The following is a 23,616-nucleotide window of genomic DNA, read 5'->3' on the forward strand; positions in this document are numbered from 1 at the left end:
AGCCCAGACCGCTACAGTCAATACAGCCTGCTGGTCGTCAACAGTGTGAAGGAAGATCTATGGCCCCGCACACACTCAGGTTTCACAATTGGATGTACAACTGATTTTTTTTGTTGATACAATAGAGAGTAGGTCTGCACAAAAATCTTTACACAACCATTGTGTGGTGTCTCCACAACGTTTATGTAATTATTTGTGTGCAGCTCTGTTGTATGAAAACAGTTGCGTCAAATGCTGTATACATCAGTGGTAAAAACAATGTGTGGGACTAGATCATCCATGGCTCTCCAACTAGTCTCTTTCCAACAGACGTCTTAAAGCAGCACGCTCTGAGACTGCATGCAAGGCTACTCCCTACCAGCACCTATACCCAGATATCCTTACATGGCTTTAGTCAGTGGGTTTGATGATTTCAAAGAGGAAGTTCGATTGCCCATATCACTCCCATAGATTTTTAGCTAGCGGTTTGTATTGGTTGTTTTCGGTGGTCCCTTAACCTAACATCAAGTTGTAAAACCCTGAACTTCCTCTTTAAATGGTCCAACCACAGAGGTCTGAGAGGACCTATGGTGCTGTTGTATTTCTATCTGTTGTAGGATCTGATCAATTACCATTGACCTATATCCCATCATGGGTCAGCTCCCTGTTATCCTCAACTTGAAGATCACTGATCTGTTATTATGTCACAATATTATGTGACCTATTACACTTATATTGCACTTTGTTTTGCATATTTCATTAGTATGCAGAGAGGTTGAGTTGTATAAATGTGACAGAATAACAGTTCTGTGTTTAATAAAACTCTTTCAGTTTAAAGAGACAGTGTTTTGGCAGGTCGGAGACAACTTAATTATAGCCATACAATTACCATATGAGTAATGTACAATTACAAAAGAGAGCATAACAAAAGTCCTACCGCATTGGAAAAAGCCAGAGAACTGAGGACTAGGAGCCTGGGACGGTTCAATGCTTGAGATAACTAGGTCTAATCGTCCTTATGCAACGAGCCACATTCAATCCCAGGGATGAATAGGACAGAGAGAGAGAATAACGTTTAATTGGTTGGATCAAGGCTCAGAGTTGCGGGTGTGACAAGATTAGTTCTTTACCAAATCGATTTCAGTCAGAGGTACAGTATATGTGTGTGCCAAATGACATCCTATTCTCTAGTGCACTACTTTTGACCAGAATCTAAAGGGCTCTGGTCAAAAGTGGTGCACTATGTAGGGAATATGGTGCCATTTGGGACACACAGATATTTAATTGGTCCTCAGACCACCTCATCTAAAGTAGGTTTAGGCCACACAGGCCAGGCTGGTTTGCATGCCAGGTAACGGTGTTTGGCGTTATCATGGCTTGTGTTTGACTCCCTATGTGAGAAGCTGCGAGTTATAAACCATTCGTATTTGAAAGTGAAATGCATGCACAGTGCCAAGATTAGCTTTTCTCTGAGCGCAGCATGCAATGAGTTCCTTTATAGACAGTCACGCACAAATACCATGTGGGGTTTGTGTCCTGTGTCTGTGTGTACGTGGACACGTGTGCATGTGAACAGTATTTGCATGTGCAGGAGTGGCACTGTGGGAGTATGTTACAACCAATTTTTCTGGAGACAACACATCAGAAAGTACTCTATCACAGAGATCTCAATAGAGCCATGCACACATTTTTAGCATAATGAGTATGTCTGGCTGACATACGTGTAGGAGGGAGCATGTTGCAACAACAATGCAAATTAAGTTAAAGTGGGTGTCCCAAATGGTACCCTATTCCATATATAGTACACTACTTTTGGCTAAGGCTCATAGGGCTATGGTCAATAGTAGTGCACTGTGAAGGGTTTCAACTGTTTCAACAAGTTTCAACTGTTCTGCCTGCGGCTATGGAATCCTGACCTGTTCACCGGATGTGCTACCTGTCCCAGACCTGTTTTCAACTCTCTAGAGACAGCAGGAGCGGTAGAGATACTCTTAATGATCGGCTATGAAAAGCCAACTGACATTTACTCCTGAGGTGCTGACTTGCTGCCCCCTCGACAACTACTGTGATTATTATTATTTGACCATGCTGGTAATTTATGAACATTTGAACATCTTGGCCATGTTCTGTTATAATCTCCACACGGCACAGCCAGAAGAGGACTGGCCACCCCTCATAGCCTGGTTCATCTCTAGGTTTCTTCCTAGGTACTGGCCTTTCTAGGGAGTTTTTTCTAGCCACCGTGCTTCTACATCTGCATTGCTTGCCGTTTGGGGTTTTAGGCTGGGTTTCTGTACAGCACTTTGATATATCAGCTGATGTAAGAAGGGCTATATTTGAGAGACCTAAGACAACATGGCATGGTAGCAACACATGACAACAACATGGTAGCAACACAACATGGTAGCAGCACAAAACATGGTACAAACATTATTGGGCACAGACAACAGCACAAAGGGCAAGAAGGTGGAGACAATACACCACGCAAAGCAACCACAACTGTCAGTAAGAGTGTCCATGATTGAGTTTTTGAATGAAGAGCTTGAGATAAAACTGTCTAGTTTGAGTGTTTGTTCCAGCTTGTTCCAGTCGCTAGCTGCAATAAACTGAAAAGACCCAGGGATGTGTGCACTTTGGGGACCTTTAACAGAATGTGACTGGCAGAACGGGTGTTGTATGTGGAGGATGAGGGCTGCAGTAGATATCTCAGATAGGGGGGAGTGAGGCCTAATACCCTGACGACACTGCTCGCATCGCGTGAGCGAGCATTGCAAAATAAATTTAGAAATCTATGTTATTAATTTACTGCACCCACACTGCTCACCCGCATCAGCGAGCATCTGCGTTGCCAAGGGCTAAAATAGAAGTCCTTTCTATTTCTGACGCAGATCGCGCTGCAAGTCCTGCCTCTCCCATCTCCTCATTGGTTTATATAAGCAGGTACCCACGTGCCATCTCCTCATTGGTTATTCCCCCCTGGGTGATTGAAAGACAAACTGTTTTGCCGGTTGTCGTGGTAATACTATGAATGTTTAGATGCCAATCACTATATAAGTTCAAAGATGAAAAAGCCTGGAAGGAGGAGAGATGACTAGAAATGATTCGGTTGACCGTTTTATGTGTGGATTAATTGTCAGAGTAGAGGACCTTGTGCATTTCAGGTAAAATAACAACCTAATGTTTATGTCCAAGGACAAATTAGCTAGCAACAGCAAATTGCTAAATTGCCATAAATGTTTAATGCTTTTCGACCTGTCCCCAAATTAATGTCATTGGTTCAGAGTTTGTTTTGATATTTTAACCTGCGTGTCGGGATCGCGTTTGGTGTAGGGGGACAAAATAAATGTATGCACGATGGCGCACGTGCGCAGCCGGTTTGGGTTCCGTGTAAGAGTGTTTTATAAATTAACATCAACCAGTGGGTCTTGCAATGGGTTTACAGAGTTTACAGAGTATAGAGTGCAGTGATGCTTCCTATAAGGGGCATTGGTGGAAAATCTGATGGCCGAATGGTAAAGAACATCTAGCCGCTCGAGAGCACCCTTACCTGCCGATCTATAAATGATGTCTCCGTAATCTTTTTTATTTATCTAATTTACAACTGCGACCTGGCGTAATCTAGCGTAGGTAGGATGGTCATTGAATCAGGGTTAATTTGGCAGCTGGGGTGAAAGAGGAGCGATTAACATAGAGGAAACAAGTCTAGATTTAACTTTAGCCTGCAGCTTTGATATGTGCTGAGAGATGGACAGTGTCTAGCCATACTCCCAAGTACTTGTAAGAGGTGACCATCTCAAGCTCTTCACCCTCAGAGGTATTAATCACACCTGTGGGGAGAGGAACATTCTTCACATGACCTTTGTTTTGAATGTGTTCAGAACAAGGTTAAGGGTAGAGACACTAAGAAAGCTTGGTTGTAAAGCATTTAACACAACATTTGGGGAGGGGCGAGCTGAGTAGAAGACTATAATTTGCATATAAATTGATGAGAGAGCTTCCTACTGCCTGAGCTATGTTGTTGATGTAAATTGAGAAGAGCGTAGGGCCAAGGATTGAGCCTTGGGGTACTCCCTTGGTTTTCTGACTTTATACACTACACTCTTTGAGAGAGGTAGTTAGCAAACCAGGCCATAGAACCCTCAGAGACACCAATACTCCTTAGGAATGGAAGGGTCTACCATATCAAAAGCTTTGGCCAACTCAATAAAAATAGCATCACAATATTGCTTAAAATCAAGGGAAATGGTGACATCATTGAGGACCTTTAAGGTTTCAGTGAAACATCCATAACCTGAGCGGAAACCAGATTGCATACCCGAGATAATAGTATAGACATTGAAAGCCAGTCAGTTGATTATGGACAAGTTTTTTTTTAAACTGGGCAAAATAGGCCTATAACAGTTAGGATCAGCTTGATCTCCCCCTTTACATAAATTACGAACCGTGGCTGCCTTCCAAGCAACAGGAACCTTCCCAGAAAGGAGAGACAGGCTTGGCGATGATATGGTCAGCAACCTTAAAGAAGAAAGGGTCTAACCATCTGACCCAGATGTCTATTGGGGGTCAAGTTTTAGGAGCTTCTTTAGCACCTCAGACTGCCTGCAGGGAGAGACTTTGTTGCGGGGCAGAGGACAATGAGGGAAAATCATCAGGCATAGTCGCATTAGACGGGGTGGGAGATGAGGAAATATTGGACGGGCAAGGAGGCATGGCTGAGTCAAATAGCAATCCTGACTTAATGAAGTGGTGATTAAAGAGCTCAGCCATGTGCTTCTTGTCAGTAACAAGCACATCATCAACTTTAAGGGTCATTATTAGTTGTGAGGAGGAGGGTTTATTCTCCAGGTCTTTAACTGTTTTCCAGAACTTCTTGGGGTTAGACCCACAGAGAGAACTGCTCCTTAAAGTACCTAACTTTGGCCTTCTGGATAGCCTGAGTGCACTTATTTCTCATTTGCTTGAACGAGAGCCAGTCAGCCTGAGTATGGGTGTGCCAAGCCTTTTGCTAAATGCAATTCTTGAGGTGGAATAACTCTGCAAGATCACGGTCGAACCTCGGGCTGAACCTGTTTTTAATTCTAATTCTCTTTATGGGGGTGTGTTTGTTATCAAAAAATATCAAAAAAGAAGGTCCATGCTGATTCTATACCATTTTACAGAGGCCAGTTCATGAAGGAAGGCTTGCTCATGAAAGTTTTTTTAGCAAGCGTCTATGACAAATCAGGACAGGTCGTTTCACTGAGCAGCCATTACGAACACAGGCTGTAAAACAGGGATCACTAAGGTCATTACAGAAAACACCAGACTGATACCTATCACGATTATTTGTGAGGATAACATCAAGGAGAGTAGCCTTTTCTGCGTGTTTGGAGTCATTCATTATGGAGTCCCATTGCTTTAGGACTTGGTCAGGTGGTTTAAGCATGTCCCAGTTTAGGTCACCTAGCAGGACAAATTCAGACTTAGTGTAAGGGGCCAGGAGAGCGCTTTTAGGGCAGTAGGATCTGATGACCTGGCTAGCTAACTAACTAATTGGTAGTCTCGCTTTCCGGACTCAGTGCGCTCCATCCCCTGTATGAGATGATACAGCAGCTGTGGGAAAAGAGTAACTAATTGGATGATCAATCTGTTTACTATCAGATTCACATCAAGGCACTTGTCACCTTTACACAACATGGGATAACAGGCCATCACACAGTGTAGTCCTCTGGAACTTGGGTGAAGAAGCACAGACTGTGATCCATTGGGAACAGACGGCTTTAGTGACTTTGCACAGGGCTCACACTTGGGGCAGGGCTCACACATTAGTGACCAGACAATTTCAATGGAAGGAGGAGACAAGGACAAACAGCGACTTAACGGTCGCCGATGAGAGGACTAGCAACCATAATTGAAAATGTCCTAATATTATTCACTTCTGTGACACAACCACACGACAGTCGATCGGGAGAGGGAAGCTTGTGCTAGCTAGCTTTGACATTGGCTAATAGTGCTGAGCGATCATTTTTGGATTCTTAAACAAGCAATTCACTGACATCGGTTAAATTTTTTGTGAGCTCAATGCATAGTTTCTCTAGAGTTAAAACAGATCAAGCCCAAACTGTGATGTAGTGGGGAGTTGGTTTCCAACAGGCCAATATTCCAAATAGTTTAGAGCAGAAAATGTGGTAATTAACTACAATAACCATAATCCATTGTGCACACACTTGTCCGGTCTGTGTGTCTTTCACACCTGCTAAATAAAAGAGACAGAAGAATGCAGGATCAAGAGGGATAGAGATCAGTTGCTGCTCATGGTATGTCTACCTGAAAATACTTGATCTACATGATTGATAGTTGGTATTCAGCAGTCATAAAAGTATGCCTTATTTACTTAGAAAAACTACTAAAATAGTGATTTAGTCAGACAGCATAGGCAGCAGCTCAATTAAGATGAGATGAGGAATTGGAAATAAAGAATAAAGTAATCAAATAAAACAAATGTAATATACACAACTTAAATATTTTATTAAAGTAATTCTGCATTTAGACTAGGGACGCAAAACACTTCATACTATTTGGTATAGCGGAACAAGAAAGCAAGAAAGAGATTGATGGCAAAACCAAGCCTACACGACGATATGCATTGCTATGGGGATTTCAGTAAACGAACAGTGCAAATTAACATCCGGTAGAAAACAACGCTACAGTAGAAGGCAAAAGTTTAAATGAAATTAAATCTCATTTTATTTGTCACATGCGCCGAATACAACAAGTGTAGACCTTAAAGTGAAATGCTTACTTACAAGCTCTTAAACAACAATGCAGTTAAGAAAATACCTAAAAAAAGTAAGAAATAAAAGTGACAAATAATTAAAGAGCAGCAGTAAAATAACAATAACGAGGCTATATACAGCGGGTACTGGTACAGAGTCAATGTGCGGGGGCACCGGTTAGTCGAGGTAATTGAGGTAGTATGAACATGTAGGTAGAGTTATTAAAGTGACTAAAAGAGAGTAGCAGCAGCGTACGAGTGGGGGAATGGGGGGAGGGGGGGGGGGGAATGCAAATAGTCTGGGTAGCCATTTGATTAGATTTTCAGGAGTGTTATGGCTTGGGTGTAGAAGCTGTTTAGAAGCCTCTTGGACCTAGACTTGGCGCTCCGGTACAACTTTCCGTGCTTTAGCAGAGAGAACAGTCGATGACTAGGATGGGCCTTTTAGGGCCTTTCTCTGACACCGCCTGGTATAGAACTCTAAATTACTTGAACTCTGGCGGGAAGTTCCGTCTACTGTGGCAGCTGACGGCCTTTACCGTTGTGCTCTCATTGAAAACAAAAAAAAATATTGAATAAATTTTTTTTTTAAAACGTATGTTTAAAAAAAGAATCGTACCGAAACCAAACCGAACTCAAAAAGCACTAATCCCTCAGCACTATTGTCTAACAACACAACTGCCATCATGCATGCTGTTTGAAGGCTACACTCACCCTGGGAGAGCTCAATGACTTGAATATGGATTATCGCTAAATCGGAGTCCCCCGTTACTGTACTTAGACCCTCAAATGATCTCCAGGGTTTGGTACTGTACTTACCTTTACAGGTGAAGCACTTCAGGTGGAAGTGCTTGGACTGGACCCGCAGCACCTCACCCTTACATGGCTCCCCACACTTGTAGCACTGAATCAGAGGCTTCTCATTGGAATGGTGTGTGTCCTGCGCATGTGCCACTAGAATAGAACAGAGATAGACATGAACCACTATAATCACACACATTATAGGTCTGGTTTCCCGCACACAGACTAATCCTAGACTTAGATTTAGAAGCATGTATAATGGAGATTCTCCATGTATTATGCTTTTTAGTCCAAGCGTGTAAAGCGTCTCAGTGCTAAAAGTGCTAGATCCAAAAGGCAAAACTGATCCTACATTAGCACTCCTAGATGCTTTAAGAATACGAGTCCTTGACTAGGCTAGGGCTGGGTGATATATATATATAAATTAATTCAATTAATTTGAATTTACACTACTGTTCAAAAGTTTGGGGTCACTTAGAAATGTCCTTGTTTTTGAAAGAAAAGCACATTTTTTGTCCATTAAAATAACATAAAATGTAGAAATACAATGTAGACATTGTTAATGTTGTAACTGACTATTGTAGCTGGAAATTAACTGACTATTGTAGCTGGAGATTTTTATGGACTATCTACATAGGCATACAGAGTCCATTATCAGCAACCATCACTCCTGTGTTCCAATGGCACGTTGTGTTAGCTAATCCAAGTTTATAATTTTGAAAGGCTAATTGATCATTAGAAAACCCTTTTGCAATTATGTTAGCACAGCTGAAAACTGTTGTCCATTAGAGTGTCTAGAAACAGACGCCTCACAAGTTCTTAACTGGCAGCTTAATTAAATAGTACCCGCAAAACACCAGTCTCAATGTCAACAGTGAAGAGGTGACTCCGGGATGCTGGCCTTCTAGGCACAGGTGCAAAGAAAAAGCCATATCTCAGTCTGGCCAATAAAAATAAAATATTAAAATTGGCAAAAGAACACAAACACTGGACAGAGAAACTTCAGTGCTGTTTACGCTGTGCACCTTCCTACTCACTCAGACACCCCTCCACCTGCCACCCACAACACAGATGAAAGATCACTTCTTCCTCTCTGACAACAAGCAGTTTTAGCTCAAGAATACCAAAGTAACCTGTTTAAATGACAATTACCTGTAGCACTCACATCTGTAGCCATGAAATGCTTTGAAAGGCCGGTCTTGGCTGACATCAACACCATCATCCCAGAAACCCTGGACCCACTCCAATTCGCATACCACCCAAACAGATCCACAGGATCCTGGACTTCCTGATGGGATGCCCCCAGGTATTTTGTATTTATTATGGATACCCATTAGCTACTCTTCCTGGGGTCCAGCTAAATTAAGGAAGTTTATACAATTTTAAATACAATACATTGACTGTGTGTCCTCAGGCCCCTACCCACCACTACCAAATATAAAGTACAAAATCCATGTGTACCTGTGTGTATAGTGCGTATGCTATCGTGCATGTGTGTGTGTATGCATGTGTCTGTGGCTATGTTTGTGTTGCTTCACAGTCCCCACTCTTCCATAATGTGTTTTTTTGTATCTGTTTTTTAAATCTAATTGTAATGCTTGCATGAGTTACTTGATGTGGAATAGAGTTCCATGTAGTCTTGGCTCGATTTAGTACAGCACCTTCCATAGTCTGTTCTGGACTTGGGGACTGTGAAGAGACGTCTTGTGACATGTGCATGGGTGTCCGAGCTGTGTAGTTCAAACAGACAGATCGGTGCATTCAACATGTCAATACTTCTCATAAATACAAGCATTGTTGAAGTCAATCTCTCCTCCACTTTGAGCCAGGATAGATTGACATGCATATTATTAATAAGTAGGCAACAACACATTTGCCGTGCTTACTTCTCTCCTGTACTACCCATTCACCTACAACTATGTGTCCACACCATCAAGTTTGCTGACGATGCAAAGGGGATAGGCCTGATCACTGTCGACTGATCGTGGACCAGAGGAAACGGAGGGCTGAGCACACCCCCATTCCCATCTATGGGGCTGTAGTGGAGCGGGTCAAGAGCTTCAAGTTCCTCAGTGTCCACATCACTAAGGATCTATCATGGGAAAAACACAACACGGTTGTGAAGAGGGTACAACAACACCTCTCCCCCCTCAGGAGACTGAAAAAAATTTGCCATGGGCCCTCAGATCCTGATAAAGTTGTACAGTTGCACCATTGAGAGCATCTTGACTGGCTGTATCACCGCTTGGTATGGTAACTGCTTGGCATTCGACCTGTAGTGCGGCCGGCCCAGTACATCACTGGGGCCAAGCTCCCTGCCATCCAGGACCTCAATACCAGGCGGTGTCAGAGGAAGGCCTGCACGGCAAGTGGTACCGATGCGGTCTGGAACCAACAGGACCCTGAACAGCTTCTACCCCCAAGCCATAAGACTACTAAATAGTTAGTCCGTGTAGCTATTTGGTTTTTTTGCACTACCTTTTTTGACTCATCACATAAACTGCTGTTACTGTTAACTATCTGCCACTTTATTCCTAGTTATATGTACATATTATTGCGAATTTTTCAGTACATAAAGTGCCTTGCGAAAGTATTCGGCCCCCTTGAACTTTGCGACCTTTTGCCACATTTCAGGCTTCAAACATAAAGATATAAAACTGTATTATTTTGTGAAGAATCAACAACAAGTGGGACACAATCATGAAGTGGAACGAAATTTATTGGATATTTCAAACTTTTTTAACAAATCAAAAACTGAAAAATTGGGCGTGCAAAATTATTCAGCCCCTTTACTTTCAGTGCAGCAAACTCTCTCCAGAAGTTCAGTGAGGATCTCTGAATGATCCAATGTTGACCTAAATGACTAATGATGATAAATACAATCCACCTGTGTGCAAGTCTCCGTATGAATGCATCTGCACTGTGATAGTCTCAGAGGTCTGTTAAAAGTGCAGAGAGCATCATGAAGAACAAGGAACACACCAGGCAGGTCCGAGATACTGTTGTGAAGAAGTTTAAAGCCGGATTTGGATACAAAAAGATTTCCCAAGCTTTAAACATCCCAAGGAGCACTGTGCAAGCGATAATATTGAAATGGAAGGAGTATCAGACCACTGCAAATCTACCAAGACCTGGCCGTCCCTCTAAACTTTCAGCTCATACAAGGAGAAGACTGATCAGAGATGCAGCCAAGAGGCCCATGATCACTCTGGATGAACTGCAGAGATCTACAGCTGAGGTGGGAGACTCTGTCCATAGGACAACAATCAGTCGTATATTGCACAAATCTGGCCTTTATGGAAGAGTGGCAAGAAGAAAGTCATTTCTTAAAGATATCCATAAAAAGTGTCGTTTAAAGTTTGCCACAAGCCACCTGGGAGACACACCAAACATGTGGAAGAAGGTGCTCTGGTCAGATGAAACCAAAATTGAACTTTTTGGCAACAATGCAAAACGTTATGTTTGGCGTAAAAGCAACACAGCTGAACACACCATCCCCACTGTCAAACATGGTGGTGGCAGCATCATGGTTTGGGCCTGCTTTTCTTCAGCAGGGACAGGGAAGATGGTTAAAATTGATGGGAAGATGGATGGAGCCAAATACAGTACCATTCTGGAAGAAAACCTGATGGAGTCTGCAAAAGACCTGAGACTGGGACGGAGATTTGTCTTCCAACAAGACAATGATCCAAAACATAAAGCAAAATCTACAATGGAATGGTTCAAAAATAAACATATCCAGGTGTTAGAATGGCCAAGTCAAAGTACAGACCTGAATCCAATCGAGAATCTGTGGAAAGAACTGAAAACTGCTGTTCACAAATGCTCTCCATCCAACCTCATTGAGCTCGAGCTGTTTTGCAAGGAGGAATGGGAAAAAAATTCAGTCTCTCGATGTGCAAAACTGATAGAGACATACCCCAAGCGACTTACAGCTGTAATTGCAGAAAAAGGTGGCGCTACAAAGTATTAACTTAAGGGGGCTGAATAATTTTGCACGCCCAATTTTTCAGTTTTTGATTTGTTAAAAAAGTTTGAAATATCCAATAAATGTCGTTCCACTTCATGATTGTGTCCCACTTGTTGTTGATTCTTCACAAAAAAATACAGTTTTATATCTTTATGTTTGAAGCCTGAAATGTGGCAAAAGGTCGCAAAGTTCAAAGGGGCAGAATACTTTCGCAAGGCACTGTATGTTGCAATTATTTATTTCAGAAGGAGCCAGAAAAACTAGTGCACTAGTTTTGTGCTCTGGGTCATTAGACACCATTAGACCTGGCGGTTGGACACAAATGTTGTTATTCCTGTAACTGTTATGGCCAACTATGTGCTGTTGCTATGGTTATACCTCTTGTTTTTTTTCCAGAACAGGGGTGTCCCTTTCAGAGGAGTTAGCATGATGGCATGTATTGGTTATTCTTGTAGAGGGCCAAGGTCTGTTACTATGTTCCTACATGCATGAAACTATTTCTGTGACTCTACAGGTTCAATGTCCTAATATGAAGGCAATATGATAACAGTGGCTAAATGCCAGAGGTGATGAGCCATTAAGAGGATTTACTATGAGTATGACGCAAGGAGGATAAATGTATAAGAAGCCTGTGCCAAGACTGGAAGGGAGTTACTTCATGAATTAGCTCAGTTTTTGTTATATTGATTAATAAAAGTCTATTTGAACACACCTCAGAGGTAGGTCACCGAGGAGGTCTCTCCCAATTTGACGAACCAAATAAATATTGGGAACTTTTGAGTTCAATGAAATGCATGCTAAATATTGGGGGTAAAATACAGCTTTTGAGCTTGCAACCGTGAATATAAGTATAGTAATTTGTGTATGACCATTGGAGAGGGAGAGTTGTGTGCACCATCTGTTTTGACTGGTTCAGTTGGGTGGGGTTATTCATCTGATTTGTTCAGATGGTTCATCTGACCAGTTGTTCAGACTGGTTAAGTCGTGACTATGTTGTCTGATTTTGTTTGGCCGGGATATGTTTGATTAGACCTGTGTGAGTTGCGCGCAAACTCAGCCCATTTGTCTGATTCAATTGGTCCTTGTCAGCGGGTCATTCAATTTGTCTGGCTCACGCAGTCACTCAGCTGGGGAGGGTGATCGGTCTTTTTCAAGTTATCTGTCTGCCCTGTTGACAGGTCTGTTCAATCTAGTTTGAGGTGACAATTGTCCATATGCATGGTCGAATAAAATTAAAGAGCGCTTATCGTGTCGTGGAAGTGAATCAATGAGGACAGCCAGAAAGTGAATTGGAAATGGCAAATTAAAATCCTGTATACTCAGGTGAAAGATCATTTAGGAAAGTGTCGCTTAGGAAAACGTGAAAAATCACTTAGGAAAGTGTAAGAGAAATACTATTAGATTACGTATCGTGTTGAGGGAGTGTATCGATAATTAATTAAATAAATGCAAATCCGGTATACTCAGGTCGCTTAGGAAAGCGTGAACGTGAGTGTGACAGTTCTCTGCTGTTGTGGGACAAAAGGTTGCGTGCCTCTCTTGGTCTGACGAAGGGGACGCAACCAGTTCTGCACTAGGGGAAGTGAATGTGATTGGTACTGTCACGTTTGTCGCGTCAATGAGACCAAGGCGCAGCGTACATTTTAATTTATTAAAAGAATGAACACTGAACAAACTAACAAAATAACAAAACGTGAAGCTATACAAACAAGTGCTGACAGGCAACTACACATAGACAAGATCCCACAAACACCAAAGGGAAATGGCTCCCTAAATATGATCCCCAATCAGAGACAACGAGAAACAGCTGTCTCTGATTGGGAACCATATCAGGCCAACATAGAATACAAAAACCCCTAGACCTACAAAACCCTAAACATACAAAAACCATAGACAATACAAAAACCCTAGACAATACAAAAAACTAGCGTACCCCCATTAGTCACACCCTGACCTAGCCAAAATATAAAGAAAACAGAGATATCTAAGGTCAGGGCATGACAGGTACATAAATACCCATTGAAGGAATATGATACTAGAAGTTTGAACAGTTAGGAGAAATTGTCAAATACATGAACAATATAGTAACTTCGTAATAAATGTTGAGACGATATTAGCGATTGCCTGGTGAGACCATTAAATTGTGTACTGCTAAGTGGATGAATATACAGTCTATAGAAATTGTAAGTAAGAATATACTCAAAAAGAGAGAACAATTATAAAAAACGATAAATGGGTAATTACCAATAGTCCAAGTACAATAATAGAGAAAGAAAAATATATAAATAAAAATCTAAATGTTATGGCTTGAAGAGATCGTTAACGTTTTTAGCCCTGGATCTATAGGGAGTAATATAAAGAACAAGATAAGGTGTTTTAATAAGGGAATAGCACAAAAAATGAAAATAGGGAGTAAATACGTACAGTGGGGAGAACAATTATTTGATACACTGCCGATTTTGCAGGTTTTCCTACTTACAAAGTATGTAGAGCTCTGTAATTTTTTTCATAGGTACACCTCAACTGTGAGAGACGGAATCTAAAACAAAAATCCAGAAAATCACATTGTATGATTTTTAAGTAATTCATTTTATTGCATGACATAAGTATTTGATACATCAGAAAAGCAGAACTTAATATTTGGTACAGAAACCTTTGTTTGCAATTACAGAGATCATACGTTTCCTGTAGTTCTTGACCATGTTTGCACACACTGCAACAGTAAACATAGACACTGACTCAGCCTATGCACATGGAGTTTGCCACTTATTTGGAGCTGTGTGGAAACAAAGAGGATTTAAGAAAAGTGATGGAACCCCCATACAACATCACGTACAAATGGTAAAATTAATGACATAAATGAAATTGATAAATTAAAAAAATGTAGAACTAGGAATAGATATAGCCCTTGGTTCACTCCAGACCTGTCTGCCCTTGACCAGCACAAAAACATCCTGTGGCGTTCTGCATTAGCATCGAATAGCCCCCGTGATATGCAACTTTTCAGGGAGGTTAGGAACAAATATACACAGGCAATTAACCTTTTTGGGATAGGGGGCAGCATTTTCACTTTTGGATGAATAGCGTGCCCAGAGTGAACTGCCTCCTACTCTGTCCCAGATGCTAATATATGCATATTATTATTATTATTGGATAGAACACACTCTGAAGTTTCTAAAACTATTTGAATGATGCCTGTGAGTATAACAGAACTCATATGGCAGGTGAAAACCTGAGACAAAATCCAACCAGGAAGTGGGAAATCTGAGGTTTGTAGTTTTTCAACTCAGCCCCCATTGAATATACATGGTGATATTAGTTATGTTTCACTTCCCAAGGCTTCCACTAGATGTCAACAGTATTTAGAACCTGTTTTGAGGATTCTACTCTAAAGTAGGAGCTCATAAGGGCTCTTTAAGTGAGTGGTCTGGCAGAGTGCACAGCCTCGGTCTGGCGCGCTCACGTGAAAGGTAGTTACGTTCCACTTCATTTGTACAGACAAAGGAATTGTCCGGTTGGAACATTAATGAAGTTTTATGTTAACAACATCCTAAAAATTGATTCCATACTTAGGTTGGCATGTTTCTACGGGAATTCATGGAACTATTTGAACTTTTCATCCGACGTTCGGCGTGACCTGAACGCGCTTTTGGATTTGTTTACCAAACGCCCTAACAAAAGAAGATATTTGGACATAACTGATGGACATTATCGAACAAATCAAAACATTTATGGTGGAACTGGGATTCCAAAGGTAAGTGAATATTTAAAATGCTATTTCTGAGTAATGTTGAATACCCAATATCTTTTTGGCTGCTTTGTTGTCTAAAGGCTGTACTCAGATTATTGCATAGTTTGCTTTCTCCGTAAAGTTTTTTTGAAATCTTGCATTAAGGAGAAGTTAATCTAAAGTTCCATGTATAATAGTTGTATCTTTATCAATGTTAATTATGAGTATTTCTGTAAATTGATGTGGCTCTCTGCAATATCAACGCATGTTTTAGAACTACTGAACGTAACGCGACAATGTAAACTCAGATTTTTTTATATAAATATGAACTTTATCAAACAAAACATACATGTATTGTGTAACATGAAGTCCTATGAGTGTCTTCTGATGAACATCAAAGGTTAGTGATTGGTTTTCTCTCTATTTCTGCTTTTTGTGACTCCTCTCTTTGGCTGGAAAAAATGGCTGTGTTTTTCTGTGGCTTGGTGGTGACCTAACATAATCATTTGTGGTGCTTTCGCTGTAAATCCTTTTTGAAATCAGACACTGTGGCTGGATTAACGAGAATTTGATCTTTAAAATGGTGTGAAATACTTGTATGCTTGAGGAATTTTAATTATGAAATTTTTGTTGTTTTGAATTTGGTGCCCTGCAAATTCACTGGCTGCTGCGGGGGGGTTCTACTGTCCTAGACAGGTTCAGATAGCTAAGGCTAGCTTTTTCAAACAGAAATTTGCATCCTGTAGTACAAACTCAAAAACGTTCTGGGACACAGTAAAGTCCATGGAGAATAAGATCACCTCCTCCCAGCTGCCCACTGCTCTGATGCTAGGAAACACTGTCCTCACCGATAAATACACTATAATTGAGAATTTCAATAAGCATGTCGTCTCTACGGCTGGCCATGCTTTCCACCTGGCTACCCCTACTCCGGTCAACTGCCCGGCACCCTCCACAGCAACCCCCCAGGCCCCCACCATTTCTCCTTCACCCAAATCCAGATAGCTGATGTTCTGAAAGAGCTGCAAAATTTGGACCGGGCTAGACAATCTGGACCCTCTCTTTCTAAAATTATCTGCCAAAATTGTTGCAAGCCCTATTACTAGCCTGTTCAACCTCTCTTTCATATCGTCTGAGATTCCCAAAGATTGGAAAGCTGCCACAGTCATCCCCCTCTTCAAAGGGGGTGACACTCTAGACCCAAACTCCTACAGACCTATATCTATCCTACCCTGTCTTTCTAAGGTCTTTGAAAGCCAAGTTAACAAACAGATTACCGACCATTTCGAATCTCACCGTACTTTCTCCACTATGCAATCTGGATTCAGAGCTGGTCATGGGTGCACCTCAGTCACGCTCAAGGTCCTAAACGATATCATAACAGCCGCGACATTACTGTACAGCCGTATTCATCGACCTGGCAAAGGCTTTCGACTCTGTTAATCACCACATTCTTATTGGCAGACTCGACAGCCTTGGTTTCTCAAATGATTGCCTCGCCTGGTTTACCAACTACTTCTCTGATAGAGTTCAGTGTGTCCAATCCGAGGGCCTGTTGTCCGGACCTCTGGCAGTCTCTATGGGGGTGCCACAGGGTTCAATTCTCGGGCCGACTCTCTTCTCTGTATACATCAATGTTGTCGCTCTTGCTTCTGGTGATTCTCTGATCCACCTCTATGCAGACGACACCATTCTGTATACTTCTGGCTCCTCTTTGGACACTGTGTTAACTAAGCTCCAGACGAGGTTAAATGCCAGACAACTCTCCTTCCGTGGCCTCCAAATGCTCTTAAATGCAAGTAATACTAAATGCAGTGGCGTGCCGTGGGCCTGGGCCTTCAGTGTGGTCCTACACAGTCCCACCCGAATGAATCCCTCTTATTACCATCATTATGATGCCATGGCTCTGGACACTATACATTTAGACAGAAACGCAGTATAACCAGGCGTTGCGTCGCACCCAAAGCAGTTTCACCGTGATGATAAAGACACATAACTATTCACAGAAAATAAAAGAAAGAAAACAAATAATTTGCAACATAGGCTATTTGCCATTTGATTTTGTTAATATATAGGCTATTTAATATTAACTAAATAAAATGTGAAACATACATACACATTTAATAAAAAATTTAATGTATTGTATGCCTACTCACCAAAGACTGATTATTTGAACACAAAATCCATCCCCCTTTCTTTCCTCAAGAAGACTTCAATGACTCTGTTGTACAGTCTATCTGTGCGTTTTAGTTTCACCAATAAGTCCTTTTCTATCGACATGGAGGCTAATGCTGAAAGCCGAGTCTGTCCAGTAGCATTTCTGGAATACGTTTTGATTCGCTTTAAGGTCGAGAATGACCGCTCGACAGAAGCCGTGGACACAGGGATAGTCACTGTCACACATGCCAATGTGTAAAGTTGCCCCATGTCCTCATTCAGATTTTTCTGCTTAAGGAAATCAAGGAGATCAGAGGGACTTTTCCCTTCAAAATCAGTCATAGCATACATTACAGTCAGTTCTGTTTTTAGCTTGGATAGGTCGAACAGTGTTCCTGTGTTCCAGTGTTCCTGTCCTGTGACTCTCTATTAAGCTGGAGAAGGCTGTTTGCGGGAATTTTTTCCGGTAGGTCTGAAAGTGCTGGGGGTCCAGGAGGGAGAGAAACATACATTTTTCATGGTCTTGAAACCTGTTTCGTATCTGGCAAAGAATGTTGTCCAGAATATTGCTGTGGTGTTGTTGGTAGTATGTGCGAGGGTCTCCTTGTGCTGAGCCTCTGCGTGCGCTGGGTGAACTTGAGATGCGCTCTGTCTTCGTAGATTTGACTGAACCTGCGCCTCTCTTGCTCAATTGTAATAATAGGCATTCCCAGCAGTACAGTTTGCAGTGCTTCTCGGAGCCTGTGAGCCATTGATAGCGCTCGTAGTTGGAACTTTGAAAGTGGCGAACGAACCCCTTTCCCGCCTGTGACAGGCTTTGTAGCGTCGGCGTCGGCCGACCTCTCCTTACAATGTCTAACTTTTCTTGAAAAGTTTATCTTGAGAATGGCGTTATAATTATATCCTCGACCAAATCGATATCTTCTCCTCCTTCCGCCATTGTGGGTTGAAAAAAACAGCTTAGTAGTACGCAAATTAATTTGTTTATCAAACTCAGTTTCCTAGTTCTGAGGTTCTGCATAGACCTGCCCATAGGACTTGCCTCTCAATATTGGTAATCCAATCAAAAGACGTGCATGCTGTGTAACACTGGAGCCAGCCAGCAGGCGTACAATAGCCAACTCTAAAGCTGATTGGTTGACACTAAATTGTTTATTTCCATTCACTTTAAGCTACAAGCGCCCACACTGTTGATTCTGAAGGCCTGAGGGCAGATTTTAGACCCCTGGCAACACATAATGGCTGAATATGATTGGATAAAAGATAAAGACCAGCCCTCCAAATCTCAACCTGGGGCTGGAAGCAGTGCAACCAAGAGGAAAGCTATGAAATGAAGAGTATAACTCTTACTCTGAGGAATAATTTAATACATATTTGTGGGAAAATATATTTAAAAAAAAGTATATTCTGATGATGTTTAGGCCAGCAGAGAAGGCCTTGCTGGCCCTGACGGCCCACCACTGACTAAATGCATGCTATTTAATCGATCACTGCCCGCACCTGCCCGCCCGTCCAGCATCCCTACTCTGGATGGCTCTGACATAGAATACGTGGACAACTACAAATACCTAGGTGTCTGGTTAGACTGTAAACTCTCCTTCCAGACTCACATTAAGCATCTCATCAAAATTTAATTTAGAATTGGCTTTTTATATCGCTACAAAGCATCCTTCACTCATGCTGCCAAACATACCCTCATAAAACTGACCATCCTACCGATCCTCAACTTCGGCAATGTCATCTATAAAATAGCCTCCAACACTCTACTCAACAGATTGGATGCAGTCTATCACAGTGCCATCCGTTTTGTCACCAAAGCCTCATATACTACCCACCATTGCGACCTGTACACTCTTGTTGGTTGGCCCTCGCTTCATACTCGTCGCCAAACCCACTGGCTACAGGTTATCTACAAGTCTCTGCTAGGTAAAACCCCGCCTTATCTCAGCTCATTGGTCACCATAGCAGCACCCACTCATACCTGCTGGAGTGCGTGCTACATCTCACTGGTCACCCCCAAAGCCAATACCTCCTTTGGTCGCCTTTCCTTCCAGTTCTCTGCTGCCAATGACTGGAACTAACTGCAAATATCACTAAAGCTGGAGACTCATATCTCCCTCACTAGCTTTAAGCACCAGCTGTCAGAGCAGCTCGCAGATCACTGCACCTGTAAACAGCCCATCTATCTACCTCATCCCCATACTGTATTTATTTATTTATTTATTTATCTTGCTCCTTTGCACCCCAGTATCTCTACTTGCACATTCATCTTCTGCACATCTACCATTCCAGTGTTTAATTGCTATATTGTAATTACTTCGCCACCATGGCCTATGTATTGCCTTAACTCCCTAATCTTACCTCATTTGCAATCACTGTATATAGACTTTTTGTTTTCTTTTTTCTACTGTACTATTGACTGTATGTTTTGTTTATTCCATGTGTAACTCTGTGTTGTTGTATGTGTAGAATTGCTATGCTTTATCTTGGCCAGGTCGCAGTTGCAAATGAGAACTTGTTCTCAACTAGCCTACCTGGTTAAATAAAGGTGAAATAGAAAAATAAATAAATGATGGCATTGATGTATCCTACCAGACTAGCGATAGTAAAATGCCAGGAAAATAAAAAAGGAAATGACTTTGTTGTTTAAGGGAATTAATGTGACTGATGAAGCGGCGAAAAAGGCATCTAAATGCACAATTCCAATTTTAACAGCAATCCATGTGGCACCAAAGAGGGGCAACCAAAGATGACAGGGGATTTTGGAGATCCCATGAAGGGGACATAGTGGCACCTACTATATTGCTTAATTAGCTTATTACTGATGGGCATGGGTTGGACCATTGCACAAGGGGGAGGTGATAAGAAAGATTAAAAAGCAAGGCTACTGGTCACCATACCTACAGGCAATGGTGGATGAGGCAATAGCGAATTGTGCTCAAAATAATGTGCGGAAATAATGTACAGCAATTTGAGTCAGTTGAAATGTTAATACATAGAGGCTCATACATGCTTCTTCACTGCCTTCTTCACCACTACTTCTGTGTGGGTGATTCGTTTCAGTTTGTCCATGATGCAGACACCGAGGAACTTAAAAAACTTTCCACCTTCTCCACTACTGTCCCGTCAATGTGGATAGGGGGCTGCTCCCTCTGCTGTTTCCTGAAGTCCACGATCATCTCCTTTGTTTAGTTGACATTGAGTGTGAGGTTATTTTCCTAACACCACACTCCGAGGGCCCTCACCTCCACCCTGTAGGCCATCTCGTCGTTGTTGGTAATCAAGCCTACCACTGTAGTGTCGACTGCAAACTTGATGATTGAGTTGGAGGCGTGCATGGCCACGCAGTCATGGGTGAACAGGGAGTACAGGAGAGGGCAGAGAACGCACCCTTGTGGGTGCACACTGAGACGGAGATATTGTTACCTACCCTCACCACCTGGGGGTTGCCCGTCAGGAAGTCCAGGACCCAGTTGCACAGGGCGGGGTCGAGTTTGGAGGGTACTATGGTGTTAAATGCTGAGCTGTAGTCGATGAACAGCATTCTTACATAGGTATTCCTCTTGTCCAGATGGGTTAGGGCAGTGTGCAGTGTGATTGCGTCGTCTGTGGACCTATTGGGGCGGTAAGCAAATTGGAGTGGGTCTAGCATGTCAGGTAGGGTGGAGGGGATATGGTCCTTGACTAGTCTCTCAAAGCACTTCATGATGACGGAAGTGAGTGCTAAATGATAGTCATTTATTTCAGTTACCTTCGCTTTCTTGGGAACAGGAACAATGGTGGCCTCTTGAAGCATGTGGGAACAGCAGACTGGGATAAGGATTGATTGAATATGTCTGTAAAACACACCAGCCAGCTGGTCTGCGCATGCTCTGAGGACGCGGCTGGGATGCCGTCTCGGCCGGCCGCCTTGCGAGGGTTAACATGTTTAAATGTTTTACTCACGTTGGCTGCAGTGGAGAGCCCGCAGGTCTCCTTCCTGAGCGGTATGATAACTGCGTGGTCCGATGGTGTTTATACTTGCGTACTATTGATTGTGCAGATGAACATGGTACCTTCAGGCGTTTTGAAATTGCTCCTAAGGATGAACCAGACTTGTGGAGGTCTACAATTTTTTTTCTGAGGTCATGGCTAATTTCTTTTGATTTTCCCATGATGTCAAGCAAAGAGGCACTGAGTTTGAAGGTAGGACTTGCAATACATCCACATGTACACCTCCAATTGACTCAAATGATGTCAATTAGCCTATCAGAAGCCATGACATAATTTTCTGGAATTTTCCAAGCTGTTTAAAGGCACAGTCAACTTAGTGTATATAAACTTCTTACCCACTGGAATTGTGATACAGTGAATTAAAAGTGAAATAATCTGTCTGTAAACAATTATTGGAAAAATGACTTGTGTCATGCACAAAGTAGATGTCCTAACCAACTTGCCAAAACTATAGTTTGTTAACAAGAAATATGTGGAGTGGTTGAAAAACGAGTTTTAATGACTCCAACCTAAGTGTATGTAAACTTCCGACTTCAAGTGTATATTTCTACCAGTAAATGTGTGCTTTCATATTGTTTTATTTGGCAAATGAGGTATAAGCGGGATAAATGCCTCTGTTCTGTCCAAAATGAACTGCTGATGCTGATGCTGCATTGTCCATTGTTTCCATTATACCTGTAGGATGAATTACCAGGCATTCTCTGTGTAATAAGCCAGGGAACTATCACAACAGATACGAATCACTTAGAGAAACACAACACACCTCCACATTTGAATGTGGAGGTGTGTTGTGTTTCTCTAAGTGATTCGTTTCGAATTGTTTCTGACAAAGGAACACCTTCAGAAAACCTTGAGCAAACATTCACTTTTCCTTCAGTTTCTGATGTAGGAACATGTTCAACAAATGCTGTCAATCCATCCCAAATGAAATGTCACAAAGACACTGTAATTCTGTGTTTCATATGCTACAACACACTTCAGGAATATTCATGACTTGACAGAAATCTATTCCAGGTGGGTCTGGATCTGAATTTAAAGTAGTGGGGATGACATTGTAAGAGAGAGATCACACCCATTCATGGTTTAAGAGATGGGATTAGAAATGAAGGCAAAAGAAAGGAGCAATTGAGCGTGGGCAGAGGGAGGGAGAGAGCATGAGAGGGAGAGGAAGTGAGAACAAAAGAGAGAGAGAGAGACACAGGAGGGAGGGCGTCTGTCTCCCTCATGTTCCCAATATGATTCCCACAGAGATGTGGTTATCCCTAAATGACAAAGGTGTTAGACAAAAGTGGCAGTGAACTGAGACTAACAGCAGTGGTGGTGAGGGCTCAGTACTCAGCACTCTCAATGTGACATGGCACCTCAGCACTGGTATTTAACTAAACAGCACCTTACTGGAACTAAGGATTAATGAATACTCCAAACCAACTGAAGAGTCTTGCAAGGTTTGGTTCTGGGTTCTGAGATTTAACCAACTGTGACAATATTACCTCAGGAATAGTGAATATGCAGGGAAAGCCCAATATTGTGACGGTGCTATCCCTAAAGTAAGTCTAACTGTTTATACCATGCTCTTACTGAGAAATTGCTCAGTAGCAGCCACTATCATAACACTACAGCACACTCTACCCTCTAGACTATAAACTACTGCATTGATATCTTAGTCTATAGAGGATGTGACTGTAAGATCAGATCAGAGAGCTGTACTGCCTCATCACTGGAAGATCAAAGGATAGACGGGACTATGTACACTGGGCACGTTCAGCAGGGCAGAACATTGTATAACATTCAGATATAAATATGTTACCTAGATTAAGGAGTCATGTCCACTCTATTTAGGAAGTACTATTTGCATGGTCCCACAGGGTCTGCCTAATGAACGTGGCCCTGATCATCACCCAGGCCTCCCCTCACACTCACAGCACACAGCCTGCAGTGCTTTAGGACTGATACAAGACAACAGACAGGCGTAGCCCCCAAATCCATGCTCGTAGGGGAACAATAACCACTGGAGCATTCCCAGGCTCATCACACTGAGACGGAGGCTGCCTTCTGCCATACAAACCACCTACCACAACCCCAACCCTCACCTTCACCCGTTTAAAGGAAGCCTCCGCGTATGCAATAATAAAGGCTGGAGATGATGAACAGGGAACTGGAGAAGGCCAAATGTTTATCACCCCGGGGACACATTTTCCCATTACGTGTGCACAGGCAATATCAGTGTGTGTT

General features: G+C 42.2%; 1 protein-coding gene across 1 annotated transcript in view; it reads right to left on the minus strand.

The window, feature by feature from the left end:
* The window catches only part of LOC139368305 (actin-binding LIM protein 1-like), a 132,862-nt gene that overhangs the window by 73,702 nt on the left and 35,544 nt on the right, over positions 1–23,616 (minus strand). Inside the window, exon 2 of the mRNA XM_071107054.1 lies at positions 7,553–7,687. Coding sequence (XP_070963155.1) covers positions 7,553–7,687 — 135 coding nt within the window. The remainder of the gene's footprint in view (positions 1–7,552; positions 7,688–23,616) is intronic.

The sequence above is a fragment of the Oncorhynchus clarkii genome, chromosome 16, assembly GCF_045791955.1.
Source record: "Oncorhynchus clarkii lewisi isolate Uvic-CL-2024 chromosome 16, UVic_Ocla_1.0, whole genome shotgun sequence".
NCBI lineage: Eukaryota > Metazoa > Chordata > Actinopteri > Salmoniformes > Salmonidae > Oncorhynchus > Oncorhynchus clarkii.